Source organism: Arachis hypogaea, chromosome 8, assembly GCF_003086295.3.
Source record: "Arachis hypogaea cultivar Tifrunner chromosome 8, arahy.Tifrunner.gnm2.J5K5, whole genome shotgun sequence".
NCBI classification, from domain to species: domain Eukaryota; kingdom Viridiplantae; phylum Streptophyta; class Magnoliopsida; order Fabales; family Fabaceae; genus Arachis; species Arachis hypogaea.
Genome location: NC_092043.1, coordinates 13973951 through 13995911, shown reverse-complemented (window position 1 = coordinate 13995911; position 21961 = coordinate 13973951). Strand labels below are relative to the sequence as shown.

The window sequence follows — 21961 nt, the reverse complement described above, 5'->3', positions numbered from 1 at the left end:
GACTTTCCTAAACTTTTGATGACTGTACACATCTTGAAACTGAGCTTCAATGGAGGATTTGGTTGCACACAGTATGACCGTATGAAAATCTGCAGCAACTTATTCTCTCTCTGCTTGCTCCCTGCTTCCGAGGCAATTATCGTATTATTTGACGAACTGAATAAGCGAGCTGTTCCGGGTGATAAACTTGTAAAAAATGAATGCATGCTCTCGCTCCTTTGTGTGCTTCTCATCCCTGCTCAGAAGTGGTGATCCAGATAGATAGGAACCCATATATGACGGTATTCATACAGATCTGCAGAATACACCCAAACACAGACTATAAATACACCCAAAAAAACATGCAATTTACACCTCTATTGCAGATTTTAAACAAACATTACCTAAAAGCCACTTGTTGTCCACAAGACCAAAATTCAGCAGAAAATCATTCCAATTCCTATCGAATGAGTCTTTGCTATGAGAGTTCCAAACAACTTGGCTCATTTCTTGTTCAATATCTGCATGTCCCTTGTACCCATTTAATTTGCTTGGAATCTTCTTCATGATGTGCCAAATACACCAACGGTGAATTGTTGTTGGCATACAGGCCTCTAAAGCCCTTTTCATTGATGCGCATTGATCGGTGAGAAACCTTTCGGAGCGTTTCCTCCCATGCAACGAAGCCAACATTGAAATAATCATTTGAATGATTCAATTTCTTCGTTTTTCATCAAAGAGCATCCGAGAAGTGTTGACTGACCGTGGTGATTCACCCCGACAAAAGAACCACAGACCAAATTATACCTGAAACAAATTACCATAGTGCAGAATGCAAAATCATTAGGTACACCCCAACACATGCTTCGTATACACCCAAAAAACAGCCAATATACACCTCTGCTGCGGATTCATAAAAATACATTAATTTAGCATCATAAACAGGGGCAGTTTGTTACCTGTTTGTATTGTAGGTGGTGTCAAATGAAATGACGTCTCCGAAATACTCAAAGGCAGCTCTACTTCTTGCATCGGCCCAAAAAGCCAGCTTAATCGATTGATCCTCCTCGAGTTCAAGCTCAAAAAAGAAATTATGATTCTTCTCTTTCATTCTTAACAAATATTTCCCAAATTCCTTTGCATCTTCTTGTTTGGAAACATTCCGCACTTCCCTGGTAATGTAATTCCTCACGTCCTTTTCGATAAAATTTAACTCGCGGTGACCCCCGACAGCCGCAACAAATGATTGGTAGGTTTTGCTTGGTCTGATGTCGGCTTCCTCGTTATTCTCTATTGTACGACGAATGGACATGCTTAGTTCCCTGTGCTGTTTGAGCATCTCTGCTTTACTTTGACAGTAGGGGTGTGAATGATCCAGCACAACCTTTGAAATGATCCAAGCACCGGCATCCTTCAATGTGTGTATATAAATTCTTGCAGGACAGTTTAAACCGGCTATCGGATTCGTCTTCTCGATCGGAGATATTTTAGATTTTCATTTTCCCTCTCTGCTACATGTAATCAATTGATTCTTAATCTCATTTTCCTTCCTATTTGTGCTCCGAACTCTTGTAGAAAAACCTGCAACCTTGACGTAGTTCCTGTAAAATTTTTCAGCATCTTCAAGGGTGGTAAAGGTCATTCCAACCTTCGAAACAAAATGGTCATCAACAATAGAGAGAGGATGCAGAATACACCATGTCAAAAACTATAAATACACCCAACTATTGCAAATATAATACACCCGTACGGCACCAACTCAACTAAAATGACAATAAAAGCCATAAGTTGTAAACAAACATGCTGCAGAATACACCGTCACAAAAAACTAAAAACACACCCAATCATGTCTGATATAATACACCTGAACGACAACAACTCAGCTAAAATAACAAAAACAGCCATAAATGTAAATACACCCACACTACCGAAACAAATACACCCAAAAAAGTTCTGATCTACACCCGAGCGTCTGCTATGAATTCCAGAAAATCAATCAAAACTAATACATTACATTCAATCCACAGATTTATGTTGACGCGTTAGTCTCACAGTCAATGTTCACAAATTATTCAGCTACACAATGCTATACAAATTATTACAACAAAATTCAGAGTAAACGTATGTAAATCAAACCTCAGGAACTTCGTTAGATTCAAATTCATAATCCACTTCGCCCTGATTTAGCTGAGAATCTGACGTTGAATCAACCATTATCTTCAAAATGAATCCAAACTTTGATTTCAGTAAACAAAAATCGATAGAAAACGAAGCTGGAGTTAAAAGAGAGAAGAACGAGAAGAAGAAGGAAAACGAGAAGAAGAACGAAGAACGAAACAAATCTAGAAATAAGGAGAGAAGAACGAGAAGAAGAAGAACCAGAAGAAGAAGAAGAACGAGAAGAATAACGAAGAAAGGAAACAAATATTTTGAATTTGGTAGTTATATAGCGCGTGTATTGGACGTAGGGTTGCAGCGCGTTTTGAGGGTTTATTGGTTAATGAACTTGTATGCAGAGCTTTTCTGTATTATTATTATTGTCCAAAGTTGCTTTTATTTCTCGACAAATTTGAGTTGGTCCAATTTGTGAAGGCTGCATCAAAAGTGTCATTTTACGGGAGTTCTATGAGAAATGGAGTTAAAATTCATTTCACGCACCGCCCATGCGAAATGGATCATGCTTATTTTTGTATTATTTTAAATTCATACATATTTTAAAAAATAATTTTTTAATATTCATTTAAATTAAAAAACGTATACTAGTGTGTATTAATAGATACTATTGTTTTTATCAGTCTATTTTTTATTAAATAAAAATAACAACTCTAAAATTAATTGAGATAATATATTCTAATCTAAATAACTCATTAAAATTTTAGAAATATTTTTTAATGAATTATATATATATATATATATATATATATATATATATATATATATATCATTTTTTTCAAACCAATAACTAAGCACTAAAAGCATCAAACTTTCAATTGAAGAATCATTAAATTTGTTTAATAGTATAATAAATCTTGCTATAATATGCCAAAATATATATATATATATATATATATATATATATATATATATTTTTATACGTATTAATTAATTAATAACTAAATTTTAATTTGTATATGTGATTTTATTCTATCTTGTGTAGTAAATTGATACACATTTTTCTTTACCATTAAAATAGGAGATTTGATACATTTTATATACTTTCGATACTTTATTTTATATATAACACGTGCATACAAAATATTTTTGACACCTATATATAAAAAAATAGTATTTATATCATTCTTATATATTTTTATAATACAAAAATAAAATTATATATTTTGTCATTTTATTAATTATTTCTATTTTGAAAAAATAATGCGTATAGTATTCTTGAATGTGCAATTTGTGCGAATGCAATTGAATGGTGCGTGGGTCCTTATTAAATATGTATAATTCCAGGTTTGAACGGTCAACTTAAAAATTACTATTGATTGATTTGAACATTGGATACCGTATATCATTCTTCTTGTTTCTTTCTTGAATTTCTTTTTGGATGTTATTATTATGGTCTTCAATCATCATGGTAATGCCTCCACTACCATGTTCTTACAAAAATATTCTTTGCATTTTCTATAGTGATGGTACTCTCCATTTTCACCTTTCTATGATTTGATTTGGTTATCAATTTGCAAAAGAGGAATTATATTTGGTGTATATTGGAGTAGCACCTATTGTGAAAAAGATTGTAGAATTGTACTTCAAATTGTTTGGACATGTGAGAAGAAGACTGACAGAATATTCAGCCAGGAGAATAGATGAAATGGAAGATGGACAAAGGGTGAAAAGCAGAGAAAGACCTATGAAAATCATCTATGAGGTGGTCAAACGAGATCTACATGTAAACAGTATCTCTGTAGACATGATATATGACAGAACTCAATGACGTCATTTGATTCATGTAGCCGATCCCACCTAGTAGAACAAGGCTTTGTTGTTGTTGTTATTGTTTGTTGGAGAGGCTTGGTTCCATCAATAATTGAGCTTTTTGTATGGTTTGTTTTAGTGGGAAGGATAAATACCAAAGAAAGATTGAGTATATTAGGTGTCATTCATCTGAGTGATAATACCTGTGTTTTATGTAAAAAATGATGTAGAATGTGTTCAACATTTATTTTTCTACCGTGGGTTTACTTGGCAGGTGTGGTGTGCTTGGCTGACATTTTTTGATAGAGTTTGGGTTGTTCTGGGCACGATTAAGAAACTGTTTGAGAGTTTGACAGGAGAAACTGGCAGAACAGTTGACCAGAATAAACGGGTGGTTGGATTCTGTGCAGTAATTTGGAATATTTGGATGGAACAAAATGCGAGAATGTTTAAGAATAAAGAAGGTAGTGTTGAGGACATCAAATTGAGGTCGGTGTTGAGTTTCAAAGAGTGGATTAGTGCTGATCCATGTGGTCGTTAATGGTAATGCTAGAAATGACAATGAATTAATCGTTTTTGTTTTTATCTTTTTCTTTGTGACTTGATTCTTTGTGTCGCTCAACTTTAGTATGTTGAATTTTTTTTTGTTCAAAAAAAAAAATCAAATATACACAATGAAATAGATTTCTATATCTGAAGTAATTGATTGAAGAGAATTAACATGATATAAATATATACGAATTAAAGTGACGGTGGCCATGTGATGTATCATGCAATCTTAACAAGTATAGAAAGATTTTGTGGACAAAGTCCAATCCACACAATCACACATGGTGTATATGGTCATGGAGCGGGGTTATAAGAAACTTGTGTTGTTTTAGTAGTTAATTTACTAATTTGTTTAAATAAATAGTGGAGGTTTATATTATTTTGTACATATAATAATTTGTTGATCAATAACAAACTCTTAAATATCATGCAATTAAGATTCTGAAAATTGGATTGGACTGATCAATTTAATTGACGTGAAAAATTGTCTAACATAAAATCGTTGAAAGAATTGGCTGAATCGAAAATTAACCGATGAACTACTTGAACTGGTTCAATTTTTTTAGGGTTTTCGATTCGTTACTAAAAAAACATAATAAAACTCCCTCATTCTCTCTTACAAATGAAATCCAATCTTAAATTCTATCAGCAACCCCACACTTCAAAGTTTATTTCATCAGCACCCACCATTATTGTCGCCGACAATAACAAATAGCAGTTGTTATCGTCGTCTCTTGAAAGCCTGCTCGGCCCTCTTTTCCTATATCATCTTCTCCTCGACGTTGCCAGAAGGTCTGCTTGAAGTTGTTGATATCACCATCGTGAACGATTGTTCGGTCCTGTCCTCATCCCCTGAATTCATTGTCTTTATCCTTGTTGTCAAGCCCTACCTCTCTCTCTGTCTTCAAGCCCCCTTTCTCTCTCTCTCTCTCTACTCACTACGAAGTGCAAATGTCTTTCTCTGTCGCCATCAATTATTTGTTGTCACCTCCCTTCCTCCCTCCCAGCTGGTAAGCACCGTTTCTTCAATTTATGTTTTTTTTATTTTGTTAATTATAATAAGTATGAGTTGTTGTATTTTTTATTCTGAATCCTGGTCGCTGAAAAGAATAATTTTGTGGAATTATTGCTTCTTCTTTTGTTATTTTTTGTTTTATTAATTTTTATTAAATTGAAATATTTCTGTTAATGATTAATTTCAATGATTCTGGAATAATTTTATTGATGGTGCTTCATTACTTTGTTAAATTTTAATTTTAATAATTCTAAAATATTTGTTAATTTTTTTGAAATAATTTTGTTCACGGTTGATGGTACTTTATTAAATTTTGATATCTGATATTATAATTAAGTCCTCAAATACAATTTTTTGGTGGTATTTCTGAAAATTGTACCTTCTGATTATCTATTTTTGTTGAATATATTAGAACACTTAATGATGATTATGATTTGTGATAACAGTTTTTTTATTTAGTTGAAAAATTATTCGCTAATGTTATTTTTTTGTGATAGAACAGCGTTTGTCATTTATGTGTATTTTAATTTTCTTTAATTATAAATTTTGATGTTTGAAGTTGTTTATAAACTTTTAATTATAACTTATGAACAATTTATTATATGAAATTGTAAATTTTTAAATTTTATTAACTTATAAATTATTGAATTTGAAGGGGAGCCTCGGAGCAGCGGATGAGTTGTCTCCACGTGACCTCAAGGTCACGGGTTCAAGCCGTGGAAACAGCCACTGATATAATTATCAGGTTAGGCTGCGTACATTACAACCTTGGTTGCGGCCCTTTCCCGGACCCTGCGTTAAACGCGGGACGCTTGTGCACCGGGTTGCCCTTTTTTTTTTTATAAATTATTGAATTTAAATATTTTAATTTTTTAATAATTTTATTTTATATTTAATTAAATTATTTTAACCACAGTTAAATTTTAATTAGATTATTGAACTATTAAATTAGTCACTTTATTAATTTCTTGACGAAAAATTCTCCACATACAAGCGTTTTTTTATACAAGTCTTTACAAGTGCACCTTCTTCTTCTTCTTGCGCATGTTCTTCTTCCTCTTCTTTTTCTTCTTCTTATTTTCTTTCGTTTCTTGCTTTCTCTTTCTCATTCTTCAACCATTACTGCACGTTTTTACTGCACGTTCTTCTTCCTCTTCCTCCTCTTCTTCTTCTTTTCTTTCGTTTCTTGCCTTCTCTTTCTTCTTCTTCAACCGTTACTCATTGCACCTTCTTCTTCTTCTTGCTGCACGTTCTTCTTCCTCTTCTTCTTCTTCTTTTCTTTCGTTTCTTGCCTTCTCTTTTTCCTTCTTCATTTGCATGCTTTTCTCTCTATTTTCTTCTTTCGTTATTCTCGATTTTCATTATTTTTTGACATCAAACTTTGAAATCGTTTTTGAAGCAGAAGTAGCAGAAGGTGAGGAGGAGAAAGAGAAAGCGTTCTAAATTATGCATAAGGTGTACTTCAACGAATTTTTGGTGTATTTCTTAAATCCTTTGTGTGTAGTTTTTGTAATCCTTTGGATGTATTTCTGTAATCCTTTGGGTGTATTTCTAATTTTCTATAATCGTTTGGGTGAATTCCCGTAACCATTTGAGTGTATTTCTGTAATTCTTTGGGTGTATTTCTGTAATCGTTTGAATGTATTTCTGAAGTTCTATTATCTTCAAATTTGGCAAGAAACTCGTTTATAATGTATGGTGAGTAGCACATTTTAGAAACAGGAAGTTGTTGAATAACGTGCGTTTATTTACTCTTAAATGTGAGAGTGTAATACGTGTTTTTTGTTGAATTTGTGTCAATTTGTAAGATTTATAAGACAAAAAAACTTATATATGTAGCACTCCTCGTACAGAAGTGTGGAAAAAAAAAAAAAAAAAAGAGATGGAGCGATGCTATGATTGGAATTGCAGTATGATGCGTGTAACTAATTTGTGTTTGATTCGTCGAGTGAAAGGGAGACAAGGACACAAGGCCAGGTAGTGGTCAACCAAACTAACCAGGTTGTGTGGTTAGGTTCGAACATAACTACCCACCCAGGGGTATTATGGTCAACAAAACTCGTGAATAATGATCATAGAACCACACACACGGGGGGCCCTACGCACCCCACTTTTGCTCGTGTTCCACAATCATGCTTCTACTAATTTAATATAAAAGGTTTAGATAGCTAATGATTTTTTAATTACATATAACTAATTGATAATTCCTAATTATATTTTTCATTCTTTATCATTATAATTCATTTATAACTTTTTCTTTTTATATTAATTATAAAACTTTCGTATTTAGAGAATATAGTTAGATTATTTGTATTCATAAAATATTAATTTTAACTTTTAATCAATACATATAAATGTATTTTGAAATGAGACAGCAAAAAACGAGAATCAAAATTTCTTTTCTTTTAAGGAAGTAAAAGTCTTTTATTTTTAATGAATAAAATTTTTCATTAAATGTTTTTGAATTTTAATTTTCATAAAAATATTTAAACGTATTATTTGGCTATTAAAAATTTTAAATATAATATAAACAAAATAATTTTTTCTCTTTTAATTATCTAATCCAAACATACTCTTGTCTCCTTTGAGAATTTGTCTCATCCAAAAACGTTAATTGTTTTCTTAATTAATAATATGGATTATTAGCTATCAAATAATATTTTTAAAAGAGTAAAAAGAGTAATCATCAAATTAGTCTATTTATAATATAAGATATTTTAATTTTTTAGGTTTTAAAATATATAAAACATTTTTTTATTAAATAATACAGTTTTTTTTAATTTGATTAGTTTAGACAAAATAATTATTTTTAATTTTTTTTAGGGATTGTTTTTTATATTTTTAAATTATTAATTTTTTTATATTTTATTTTTTCGAATTATATTAAAAAATTATATTATTTAATAAAAATAAATAATTATAATTTAAATAATATAATATTTTTATATTCACTTAGATGTCATCGGTTTAAATTTTATTGGTAAGTCGTAACTTAAAAAAAATATAAATAAAGAGATTATTCGATGTATTTTAAAATTTAAAAAATTAAAATATTCTATTTAAAAAATTTGATGGAATTGATTTGGATAAAAAACGGAGGGGCATAAATGTCAAATTTGAATGCATGGTGTATATAATTGAACTCCCGAGCAATCGTTGTGGGTTGGAGTTTCTACTTTGACGGTACCCATTAACGCTTGCTTCTTCGTCTCCTCATTCTTCCTCCATCATTTTTGTCTATTGGGATTGAGTTCCAACTTGGATCTATCTCTTTTCTCTTTGTAAGTTCTTCATTTCTTTGTTTAACTCTTCATAAGGGAATTTATTCATTTCGTTGACTCATTTTTACACTCAAATTTTGGGAACAATTACCGGCTTGGAGCTTCGTGGCCTTGGATTTTTATGATTTTGTGTGTGGTGTGATTTCAAGTCAAATTGCATAATTTTATTTTATTTAATCTTATTTCGTTTTCGAAGCATTATAGCTTGAATTGAGTTGAACCCCAAGAACAATCTTATCGGGAAGGTTCAAGTTCAGGGAAAAGTTTTAATCTTTATTGCTTTTATGCTTTGATTCTGCTGTTTTCAGAAGCAGGAGTTACGAATTCGTGTAAATTACGATATTTCTGATGTTGAGATTTCGTTGCAGGTTGCTAAATACAAATTAGGTTTTTGGGTTGGTGAAGGAGTAGCGGTGGCTTTTCTATAAAATTGGTTAAGCAGAAAACAGCATGCGGTGGTGGCTTAGTCTTTCTGTTGATGTATTCCGAAAAGGCATTTCTTTAAATCTCTATTGCAAAGTGATCCTGTAATTTTTGTGTTCTATAAAATCCTTACTATCTTTTTTCTCTCAACCAATTTTCCCCTGCATCATTTTCCATGGGGTCCAATTTCTTTGTTGTTGTTCCTTGCTATGTCCGTCAGATTAGCTGAAGGGACAGAGAACAGAAGGAATAGAAAAATCTTATTTTCTTCTCTAAAGCAAATATATTTTAGGTGTCATTAGTTAGAGTTAGGGTTTTTCTTCTTTAGGTGGTTCTAGTTGTACCTTGTTTACTAGTAACTGCATTGGTGGTGTTCATTTAGTTTAGTTCATATAAACCTTTTGTTCTGGAGTGGTGGTGTTCAGATTAGTTGTCTTAAGCAAGATTGTTTGGTTGTTCTATTTTGAATTGAGGAGGGTTGGGAGGGGAGGGGGAATTAGTTATTATGGTGTGCCAAGCAGCAAGTCATACGAAATTTCGGGCATTGAAACATGAGAATGGAATCGCCGGTTGCTCCACCATTATAGTTAGAGTTATAGCATGCTTTCAACCTCTCAGAGAATGCCAGGTATGTGAATCAACAGTCGTTGACCAACAGTTTCGCTATATTCATTGTTTTCAATTGTGCACTTGTTAAGTTGTTATGATTTGTTAGTAAATATATCAAAACTTGTGTTTGTATGTTGGCCAGGCTGAATATTTCCGTCATTTGCTCAAGCCAATCACGTAGAGTATTTCATGTTATTCCGTTTTGGTGGGTTGGTTATTGGTTAAGCCAGTATTTTTAGTTATTTGCTTTGTTCGCGAAAGAAGTCTTTGATAAGCAATAGGTCTTGCGTCAAAGTCATTTTTCTTCAGGTATATTCTGCAACATCATTCATTTAGCACTGGCTGTTTTCTTGAATCAATGAATTGTTACTGATGTCATAGCATATGTTTCTATAATATTTAGGTGATTGTTATTGATTTAATGGGAGAAGATTGTGGAACCTGGTTACCGCATATGCAATTTGGTTGGCAGTCACCCAATTTGGGTTCCTTTAGCGTTCCCACTAATGCGTGGAAGCAAAATGGTATTTCTGCCACTGCCGTGAACTCTGGCATCAATTTCATAGCAAGGAATGAAACAATGCCAGCTTATGAGTCACCTTCAATGCCCAATTTGCCATTAGGATGTTCTAATGAACCCCATCGTTGGTTTTATTGTTTGCCTCGCTCTCGACAGGAGTTTACTCCTGCTCCAAACTTTGCTGCTGAGGAAAAATTCCTCGCCGATCATGTAAAAGGTTTGAGGGGCAAATTTGCTCCTTATGGTGAATCAGGCTCCCCTCAGAAGCAATTCCTTGTTATTGATCAGACGGGTGGTCAAACAACTGTTGTTTATAGTTCTAAGTTTGGGAGTCCCAATGAGTGCCTTGCTTCTTGGCATTCAAAATTGCACGGCACAAACTATTTGAATGGGGAATACCTTTTGGGAAAAGAATTGAGCCATCCGAATGGGCCACTTGTGGATGATAAAGGGGATGAGAATCTGGGAACTGGTGTTGAAAGCGAGATGCATGAAGACACGGAAGAAATTAATGCATTGCTTTCCTCTGACAGCGATGGTTATTCTACGGGGAATGACGACGACGACGATGAAGTTACCAGTACAGGGCATTCTCCAAGTATAATGACCAATCTTTATAACCACGAAAAATTTGGAGGAATTGAAGAAGTTGCAAGCTCCACTGGGAGAACAAAGAAGAGGAAGCTATTAGATGGTTATCATGATGGCTTACAATTTATTGGTACTACCGATTCTTTGAAGTCGAAGAACAAATCCTTTGCAATGGAAGATGATGCCGAATCGAGATGTTCTAACTGCTACAATGGGAGATCTGAAGAAACGGATTCCCTGTCAGTTAACAAGAAGATGAGAAAGGAGAAATTACGAGAACTTTTGAATGTTCTTCAGAGCATGATTCCTGGTGGGATGGACAAGGACAGGGACCCAGCTATGCTCTTGGATGATGCCATACGCTGCTTGAAAGCCATGAAAGTCAAGGCTAAAGAGCTTGGACTCAAGTGATTCCAGTTAACCGAACATGTCCTTATTTTAAGCCCTATGTAGAATTTGTCTATTGCTGATTGTTGGTAGAATCTGCTGAATAAAACAAAGAGTTCATGTTAGGGAATTTCCGTGGTAAGGTTTACTCAGCAAAGTACAGCTCTGAAGTACGAAACTTGGAATGTGATTGGCCTGAACTCCACTCAGAGAAAGTAGTACTAAAGAGGATAGAGTGATGGGGGCCAGTCTTAAACCCTCTTTTCTTTGCATCCTTTTCATGGCTATTCCTTTGGGGGTTACTATTGCCTTTTCTCAGATGGAAGAAACTTTCATCAGAGCTTTAAGGAGGGGCCCCTTGCACTTATTGTCACAAACTATTTTTATTCCACTTCTTGATCCAGCAACATCAGCCACTTCTAAGGGATGTATATGTGTGTTGCATTGTTTTTTTTTTTTTTTTTTTTAATATCTTTGAGCTTGTGTTGTGTGTTTTGTTTTTTGGATGTGTTTTGTTTTGGTAATTAGTGTTAGTGTTAGTGTTGTCTCTTTGCCAGTGTATTTACGTAGCATGCACACATTTATGTCAAATTGATATGATATGAGAATAATAATAATAAAGTAATTTGTTTTGTGTTTCGGTTTTCTTGAAATTTGGATGATTCATATCACACACCACTGTATATTGATGAAAAGCTTTATATGGGACCACAGCGTTGAATTAACATGCAATGTGTGTTTGAACTTTGAGGAGTGGTGAATGGTAGGGACTAGGGTCCCAACAAAAGAAGCAATCTTGTAAAGTGTTTCTATTGAGATGAATTGAATCAATTGATCTTCCGCTGCATTGAAAGCATGTCCTTATTTTCTCTATTTTGGGCCGATGACAAAGGATTGTGACCTAAGTAATTGAATTTTACTTTATTTTCTTCAAGAATTTAATTTTGATAAACAATATAAAGTATCTAAATTGCAAGATTGTGTAAAATATCAGTATATCAAAATTAGACTTTTTTTTTTTCAAATTGAAAATTTTTTAGGGTGTTTTTTCAAATTTAAATTAAATAATTAACTTCACATTGGAAGAAGAAAAATGAAGGTGGTGTTTGTTTTGTGGTGGTTAATGGGCCATGATAATTCTTTACATTTATTTATCTTGCACCAATGCTGAAATCCGTAACGAAAAATAAGGTAGCCCAAATGAGAAAAAGGGTCCAGCCCAAAAACAACAAAAGAAAGTAAATTTCTTACATTTATTTATTTATCTATACATTTAAGTATTTTTGCCATCCAAATCCAACTAAATTGACACAAGCCCAAAACAACCACTTTCATTTCAGAGAACGTTTATATACGTCTCCAAAAAAATTTATACAAAGACGTTTGGCGTTCACGCTCTGCAACATGAATAAATACCATCTTTCTCTCAAATTTAAAACCTCTGTTAAAATCTCGCAACAAACCATCAAAATCCCAGCTAAAACTCAAGGAAAGAAAGGAAGAAAGATAATTGGAGGTACACAGTTTTTTCTTTCGTCTTCTCTCTCTTGCGAAATAGTAGATATAGTTAAAAAAAGAAAATAGAAATAGTAGTTCTCTTTATAATATATATTTTGTGATAACTATACTCATTCGGTGTTATCTAATTCACATTAATAACCTTTCTAGATATAAAATAGATTTGCATATGTTTTGGTTAATGATTGAGTCTCCTTTGTCTGAATTTCGTACAATTAGGTCATAAAATATACTCGTACTACTTTTGGTGTCATTTATATTACTTTTTTTTATCAAAAAATGATTTGGATGTATGTTTGTTGATTATTGAGTCTTTTCATTTGCTTTTGAAATGATTTTTTGTGGTGCGATCATTAAGTAATTTTGGTTTATTACATAGTTTAATTGAGGTTTATTTGGTCTCATTCATTTGGATTTTTTGTACTTAGGACATGAAATATTTTTGTTGATGATTGAGTCTTTTGTTTGCTTGTTCAAATCGTGAACTAATTTCGATTCATTTATGAATTAACTGAGATTCAGTTGATACTGCTATTAAATATTACTAAATTTTTTATTCTTTAAATAATTTCCATTCATTTCTTAATTTAATTGAGGTTAATTTGCTTTCATTCGCTTGGATTTGCTGTACATAGGATATGGAATGTAATTGTGGTGCTTTTGTTATCATTTAACACACATTATAACTTAGGATTTGCTGTACTTACGATATAGAATGTTATAAGCACGATAGCATTATATAAAAACAAATGAACCGAATGTATAGTAGAGAATATCATATTTGTAATAAAAAGATTTCATCAGCTCATTGTTGGTTGAAATCAAATAATTAATTCCATTTAAGACAAAATGTATAGCATAAGAACTAACAATATCAAACACAAACAAAAATGAACCGAAAAATGTCTCATATACCATCAAATAGATTCATCTAAAAATTTCAAAACTACAGCATTCTATCCAAATTCAAATTCAGAAACAACACTGATTTTTACAAAGAAAAATGGAATTATTTATTATCATTTGATTCAATTACATTCAATTCAAATTGTTGAAGAATGAAATTACATAAATTAGAAACGAACCAAATTGCATCCACTTGATTCGATTTAGAAGAATAATTCAATTCGCTCTGATTCAACTTATCTGAACTTGAATCATTCATTATTTTCGAATACGCAAAATCTATAAGAATTTGATTGCAGTGTTAGATTTCAAAAGAAATGCAAATTTTGATTGAAAAACAATGCAGATCAAAATCTGTAGAAAAAAAGGAAAAAAATTCGCAGAGAAATTAGAGAAATTTGAGAAAAATGAGAGAATCCACACAAAAAAAACGCCGAAGAGAAAAGCGTTTACGTAGCAAAAAAACGTTTACGCTAAATGTTTGTTAGGAGCGTATAAACACGCGTGCATGAATATGCATGATTCTAAATTATTTGATGGAAAAGTATAGGGTACCAATATACTATCTGTCAATTTATTGCTAACAATAATTAATTATTATATTTTAAATAAATATATAAAGAGACACATTCAGAAAATATAGATATAAAGATACTTATTAGATACCGCCATAAAAAATATATTTTTGTTAGACACGTCTATAAAGACACTTTTATTAAACACAATCATAAACAAGAGTTAGTAAAAATTGGCAGAAATACTATCAGTAACATAACAAAATTGTTATTTGATTAGACTTAGTTACTAACATAAACTTAGATGCAAAATTTTATTGTTACATATAACCACATTGTAGAATAAATGCCCAAATAACATAAAAACGACTCTTAAAATTTCAACGGTGTTAATATAGATTAACCCACATAGATTAACCCGAAACTAATTAATAAAATTTGAGAGTATTGAGTCAATTGAAATGTTCTTGATAAGTATACCAAAAAAAATAGAAATGTGCTGGACCATTTTGAGAATTACATATTATCGGACTAATATGCAAGAAAATCAATTGATTTTCAATTTAATTATGAGTAAATAGTCAAAATAGTTTTGAAAGATATCTCCAATTTAATTATTGAAAGATTTTTTTAATCAAAATCAATCCCAAAAGATTTTTAGTATGTCACGTTAGTCCATTCATCAACTTTCTCGTCATCAATGGAGGCTAACATGGCACGTTAAGGATACAATACACGTAACCAACTTAACCGACGCCGTTTAGATTGTTTGAGAGGCTGACATCGAAACGGTACCGTATAGAATAGAAAGGAAGACAAAATGCTAATCCCTCGTCGTACTTCAAACACACTCGTAGTCAAAGAAACCCCCTGTTCTTTGTTCCTCTCTGAACCCATCGACAAAACTCCGTGGAAGAAGATCCAAGCTGAATTCTGATGCACGATTAAACGGCGGGTGTTGTGTCTTTTTCGTCAGAGTGTAGGTTCTTTTTTCTTTATTACTTATATGCTATCTTTAATTACAAAAGGGAGAATGAGATTCTGCCGGTTGTTTTTTACATGAATGAAATGTTGTTCAATTGTGCCCAAATGTTATTTGTGCCCTAGTGATTTGGTTTGCAATAGAGCAGGAATCTTTGTTTTTTTAATGTTGATGGCGATGGGTTTGTTGTGGTTAATAAACTCATTTTAAATGTGTTTAGGCTCGAATTTGTAGGTGGTTTACAGTTTAGGTTGTTATTTTTAGAATTTCCTTAAGGTTTGCAAACTGAACATGTATTAGACTACGTTTTTGAAAACAGAATAAACAGAATGAATTGTTTCCAAATCCATACTCCAAATTATGAATATTAATTTTTCTGAATTTGAAATTATGTTTATAAAAAATCACGCAATTTTTCTCTAATTAACTATATTGGTCTGCTGCTTCCCAAAATAAGATAAAGCATTGTCATGAGATAAAAAAAAATGGAGATAAGATATTGTTCACGTTTTAAGTAACAGCATTTTCGACACTACTGTAAGGTATGAAAATTTTTTTTCTTTGTCACTTATATGCTATCATTGATTGCAAAAGGGAGGATGAGATTCTGTTGTTGTTTTTTACCTGAATGAAATGTTGTTCAATTGTGCTTAGGTGTTATTTGTGCCTTAGTGATTTGATTTGCAATGGAGCATATGTCTGTTTTTTTCATGTTAATGGCGATGGGTTTGTTATGGTTAATAAATTCATCTTAAATTTGTTTGGGCTCGAATTCATAGGTGGTTTATAGTTTAGTGTTGTTATTTTTTGAATTTTCTTAGAGTTTGCAAACTGTGATTGATGAAGGTAAACATGCATTAGATTACGTTTTTTAAAATAGAATAAACAGAATGAATTATTTCCAATTTTCAAATACGTACTCCACATACATACTCTGAATTATGAAGGTAAACATGCATTAGATTACGTTTTTGAAAATAGAATAAACAGAATGAATTGTTTCTAATTTTCAAATACGTACTCCAAATACGTACTCCACATACATACTCTGAATTATGAATGTTAATTTTTCTGATTTTAAAATTATGTTTATAAAAAATCATGCAATTTTTCTCCAATTAACTGTATTAGTCTGCTTCCCAAAATAAGATCAAGCATTGTCATAAGATAAAAAAATGGAGATAAGATATTGTCATGAGATAACAGCATTTTCGACACTACTGCAAGGTATGAAAAATTTTTTCTTTGTCACTTATATACTATCTTTGATTGCAAAAGGGAGGATGAGATTCTGAATGAAATGTTGTTCAATTGTGTCCAGGTGTTATTTGTGCCTTAGTGATTTGGTTTGCAATGGAGCAGATGTCTGTTTTTTTTTCATGTTAATGGCGATGGGTTTGTTGTGGTTAATAAACTATTTTGAATTTGTTTATTTAGGTTCAAATTTATAGGTGGTTTATAGTTTAGTGTTGTTATTTTTGGAATTTCCTTAGAGTTTACAAACTGTGATCGATGAAGGTAAATATGCATTAGATTACGTTTTTGAAAAAAGAATAAACAGAATGATTTGTTTCCAATTTCCAAATACGTACTCCACATACATACTCTGAATTATGAAGGTAAACATGTATTAGATTACGTTTTTGAAAACAAAATAAATAGAATGAATTGTTTCCAATTTCCAAATACGTACTCCACATACATACTCTGAATTATGAATGTTAATTTTTCGGATTTTTAAATTATGTTTATAAAAAATCATGTAATTTTTCTCCAATTAACTGTATTAGTCTACTTCCCAGAATAAGATCAAGCATTGTCATGAGATAAAAAAATGGAGATAAGACATTGTTAACGTTCTAAGTAACAGCATTTTCGACACTATTGAAAGGTATGAAAATTTTTTTTCTTTGTCACTTATATGCTATCTTTGATTGCAAAAGGGAGGATGAGATTTTGTTGTTTTTTACCTGAATGAAATGCTGTTCAATTGTGCCAGGTGTTATTTGTGCCTTAGTGATTTGGTTTGCAATGGAGCATGTGTCTGTTTTTTTCATGTTAATGGCGATGAGTTTGTTGTGGTTAATAACTCATTTTGAATTTGTTTAGGTTCGAATTTATAGGTGGTTTATAGTTTAGCGTCGTTATTTTTGGAATTTCCTTAGAGTTTGCAAACCATGATCGATGAAGGTAAACATGCATTAGATTATGTTTTTGAAAACAGAATAAACAGAATGAATTATTTCCAATTTCCATATACGTACTCCACATACATACTCTGAATTATGAATGTTAATTTTTCTGATTTTGAAATTATGTTTATAAAAAATCATGCAATTTTTCTCCAATTAACTGTATTAGTCTGCTTCCCAGAATAAGATCAAGCATTGTCATGAGATAAAAAAATTGGAGATAAGATATTGTTCACGTTCTAAGTAACAGCATTTTCGACACTACTGCAAGGTATGAAAAATTTTTTCTTTGTCACTTATACGCTATCTTTTATTGCAAAAGGGAGGATGAGATTCTGCTGTTGTTTTTTACCTGAATGAAATGTTGTTCAATTGTATGCAGGTGTTATTTGTGCCTTAGTGATTTGGTTTGCAATGGAGCAGGTGTCTATTTTTTTTTTCATGTTAATGGCGATGGGTTTTTTGTGGTTAATAAACTCATTTTGAATTTGTTTAGGATCGAATTTATAGGTGGTTTATAGTTTAGCGTTGTTATTTTTGGAATTTCCTTAGAGTTTTCAAACTGTGATCGATGAAGGTAAACATGCATTAGATTACATTTTTGAAAACAGAATAAACAGAATGAATTGTTTCCAATTTCCAAATACGTACTCCACATACATACTCTGAATTATGAAGGTAAACATGCATTAAATTACGGTTTTGAAAACAAAATAAATAGAATGAATTGTTTCCAATTTTCAAATATGTACTCCACATGCATACTCTGAATTATGAATGTTAATTTTTCTGATTTTGAAATTATGTTTATAAAAAATCATGCAATTTTTCTCCAATTAACTGTATTAGTCTGCTTCCCAGAATAAGATCAAGCATTGTCATAAGATAAAAAAATTGGAGATAAGATATTGTTCACGTTATAAGTAACAGCATTTTCGACACTACTGCAAAAAATTTTTCTTTGTCACTTATATGCTATCTTTGATTGCAAAAGGGAGGATGAGATTCTGCTGTTGTTTTTTACCTTAATGAAATGTTGTTCAATTGTGCCCAGGTGTTATTTGTGCCTTAGTGATTTGGTTTGCAATGGAGTAGGTGTCTGTTTTTTTTCATGTTAATGGCGATGGGTTTGTTGTGGTTAATAAACTCATTTTGAATTTGTTTAGGCTCGAATTTACATGTGGTTTATTGTTTAGCGTTGTTATTTTTGGAATTTCCTTAGAGTTTGCAAACTGTGATCGATGAAGGTAAACATACATTAGATTACGTTTTTTAAAACAGAATAAACAGAATGAATTGTTTCCAATTTCCAAATACGTACTCCAAATACGTACTCCACATACATACTCTGAATTATGAAGGTAAACATGCATTAGATTACGTTCTTGAAAATAGAATAAACAGAATGAATTGTTTTCAATTTTCAAATACGTATTCCAAATACGTACTCCACATACATACTCTGAATTATGAATGTTAATTTTTTTATTTTGAAATTATGTTTATAAAAAATTATGCAATTTTTCTCCAATTAACTGTATTAGTCTGCTTCCAGAATAAGATCAAGCATTGTCATGAGATAAAAAAATGAAAATAAGATATTGTTCAGTAACAGCATTTTCGATACTACTGCAAGGTGTGAAAAAATTTTTTCTTTGTCACTTATATGCTATCTTTGATGGTAAAAGGGAGGATGAGATTCTTTGTTGTTTTTTACCTGAATGAAATGTTGTTCAATTGTGCCCAGGTGTTATTTGTGCCTTAGTGATTTGGTTTGCAATGGAGCAGGTGTCTGTTTTTTTTCATGTTAATGGGCGATGGGTTTGTTGTGGTTAATAAACTCATTTTTAATTTGTTTAGGCTCGAATTTATAGGTGGTTATAGTTTAGCATTGTTATTTTTGGAATTTCCTTAGAGTTTGCAAACTTTGATAGATGAAGGTAAACATGCATTAGATTACGTTTTTGAAAACAGAATAAACATAATGAATTGTTTCCAATTTCCAAATACGTACTCCAAATACAGAATAAGATCAAGCATTGTCATGAGATAAAAAAATCGAGATAAGATATTGTTTCACGTTCTAAGTAACATGAAAAACAATCATTGGCTAATAAGTTTACTTGTATGATATTATTTATTTGATATTACTTAGGTAATACTCTTAGAGAATATAAATTCTAATTTTCCTTGTATGCTAATACTAATGAGTTAAACTTTTTTTTTTTTTGTCAAAACTCTTGTAATCAGATAATGTACATTATATAGTTGTTTGTCATTTTGGGATTAGGCTGAGTTTTATTTTTATTCATCTGTAGATGGAAGGACCTCCAATGACATTTGTGTTTCATCATGGTAGCAAGTTTAAAACCGATATAAGGGGAAGAATGATTCATGAACCATATCACACGGAAGTGTTAATGGGTAACTACACATGCACCTGTAGGTTCTGGGCTTCTGGCAACTCACAGTATATACTCCAACCCAATTTTGTTATACTCATACAATGTCAACAATATCAATTAAGGAATTATTTTTGTCATGCAGGAATGCTATGCATGCATGCGATTGCAGCCATATAAGATAAGCATGATAAGAGGCTAGAGGAGTATTGTCATAAATGGCTAAGGATGGAATCATACAAAAGAACCTATGCTTTCAATGTCAACCCGGTCAAGGGACAAGATCTTTGGGAGAAAACACCATCCCCAGCCCCCATTTCGCCCCCAATTAAGCTTAAATCAGGAAGGCCAACAACAAAGAGGAGAAAAGACAAGAATGAGGGCCCTTCCGGCACAAGGTCAAAGATGAAGCAAAAATACAATCCCATAAAGTGCATGTTCTGCGATGAAGGTGGTCATAACAAGAGAACTTGTCCAAAGAAGAAATAGATAGACATTGAGGAACAAGCAAGGCAAATGCAGCTGCAACTTGCAGTTTTAACTACTGCTGCCCCTCCATCTGATGCTGACCCTGCTGTCCCAATTACTTAATCACTCGCAGCCAAGCAGAACGCTCCATCTGAGCTTGTGCGTAGCCAGACATAACCCTACCCATCAACACAACACACGCAAAACTCAAAAGGTTGCATTTGTAACTTGGAAAAGTTATATGTTGTTATTTCTATTTGTAATTGAAATTGTTTTTGAATGTTGGATGAAATTCTTGCTAAAATTATGCAGGAAACTACTCCAAGGCCATCAAAACTGAAAGTTGTTAAGGGAAGAGCCAGAGAAAAATCCTCCCCCCAAGCTGTAGCAACATCAATAGCTTCTCTTTCTGTTGAAACCATGAGGGGAACTAGCTCTGCCACTGCCAAGAGACTTGCAGACTTTATGACATTTGTTTCTATTCCAGGATTCAAACCTCCTAGGAAGAAGGATAAACCTACTTGATGCTGATATCTGGACATTATGTAATTAAAGCTAGTGATATATTTTTTGTATAGGGCTCTCTTATTGCCATTAAAAACATTGTGGTTGGTTTCAATGTGAAGTCCCTTTTTTTGGTTTAGCCCTTTGATTAAGTTAATATGGTTAGTTTTTTGGATATCGATCAGACAATTATGATCAAACAATGTTGCTGTTTTAGTTTCAATATATGAAAATATTTTATTTATCTACATATCATTGTAATCTTGTGTAATTGGGTATAGTTGTGTAATGTGTTTACTGATTTTATAAAGTGTTAACTTCAACCACTACTTTTAAGTTCAATTAATCAGGTTATAATTTAAAGGATAATCTTGCTAGAATAAAAATTAAAAAAACAAGTTGCTCAATTAAAGGCTGAATTGAATACAATAGGACATATCTTCTAGTTTTTGTTCATACCAAATTACATGCCTAAATACAAATTAACTGCACTATCACTTGAAAATACAAAATGTGCAAATTAAACCCACAACTAAAATCACAATTATCAATCCAATGAACATAAAGGTCATTAGCATTCTTGCAAATCTCACTTCTGCTTCCAAATTTCCGATTCTCCATGCAATGTTTACTTTTCACTCATCATGATTGCTGTCTACTTCCGCATTGATTTCTGCATCTCCATTTTCTCCATCATATATAGTTATGGTTCTCTATTCATTGTATATAACTCATTGTATATAACCCTTCTATACACTCAGCAATGCCAATCATCTTTGATGTGGATCGATATTGTATCTCACAACACTTATAATTGATTAACAGTTGACAATGTAAGTTTGAGGTTAAATTTAACACAGAGATCAATTTAAAATCAAAAGAAGGAATGTATAAAATATTTTTGAGCAAAATTTTTTAGAGAATGTGATTGTGCCAATAATGGTGCTAACAATTTTGGTCCCATTTGGCAATATCATATTGATTGGAGCAATATTTTGAAAACTTACAAAATCTTTTAAGTCAAAAGTCACATGATCTGTTGCACCAGAATCAATGACCCATAGTACAGATTTTGGAGTGATAGTACTCACAATTCTAGCATTAAAATGTAATGCAATGGTTTTACTTGGAGTGGAAGTCTGAATGGAACTAGTCAAAATTTGATTTGCATTATGAGGTTGTTGTTGCACACTTTT

General features: G+C 32.0%; 1 protein-coding gene and 1 long non-coding RNA gene across 5 annotated transcripts; both read left to right on the top strand.

Moving 5' to 3' along the window:
* The first annotated feature begins 8614 nt into the window (after window positions 1-8614).
* LOC112706224 (transcription factor bHLH145) lies at window positions 8615-11916 on the top strand. The gene is made up of 4 exons (XM_025757407.3): window positions 8615-8748; window positions 9117-9799; window positions 9923-10089; window positions 10184-11916. Exon 4 carries the CDS (start codon window positions 10202-10204, stop codon window positions 11300-11302), a length of 1101 nt encoding a protein of 366 aa, XP_025613192.1. The 5' UTR covers window positions 8615-8748; window positions 9117-9799; window positions 9923-10089; window positions 10184-10201; the 3' UTR covers window positions 11303-11916.
* A 3134-nt stretch (window positions 11917-15050) lies between these two features.
* Window positions 15051-21013, top strand: LOC112706223 (uncharacterized). Of its 4 annotated transcripts, XR_011864547.1 has the most exons (6): window positions 15051-15196; window positions 17573-17662; window positions 17774-17814; window positions 19710-19861; window positions 19939-20475; window positions 20574-21013. It is a non-coding gene; the product is annotated as an uncharacterized lncRNA (long non-coding RNA). The 4 variants fall into 4 exon arrangements; XR_011864548.1 differs by lacking the exon at window positions 17774-17814; XR_003811358.2 differs by lacking the exons at window positions 17573-17662; window positions 17774-17814.
* The last annotated feature ends 948 nt before the right edge of the window (window positions 21014-21961 follow it).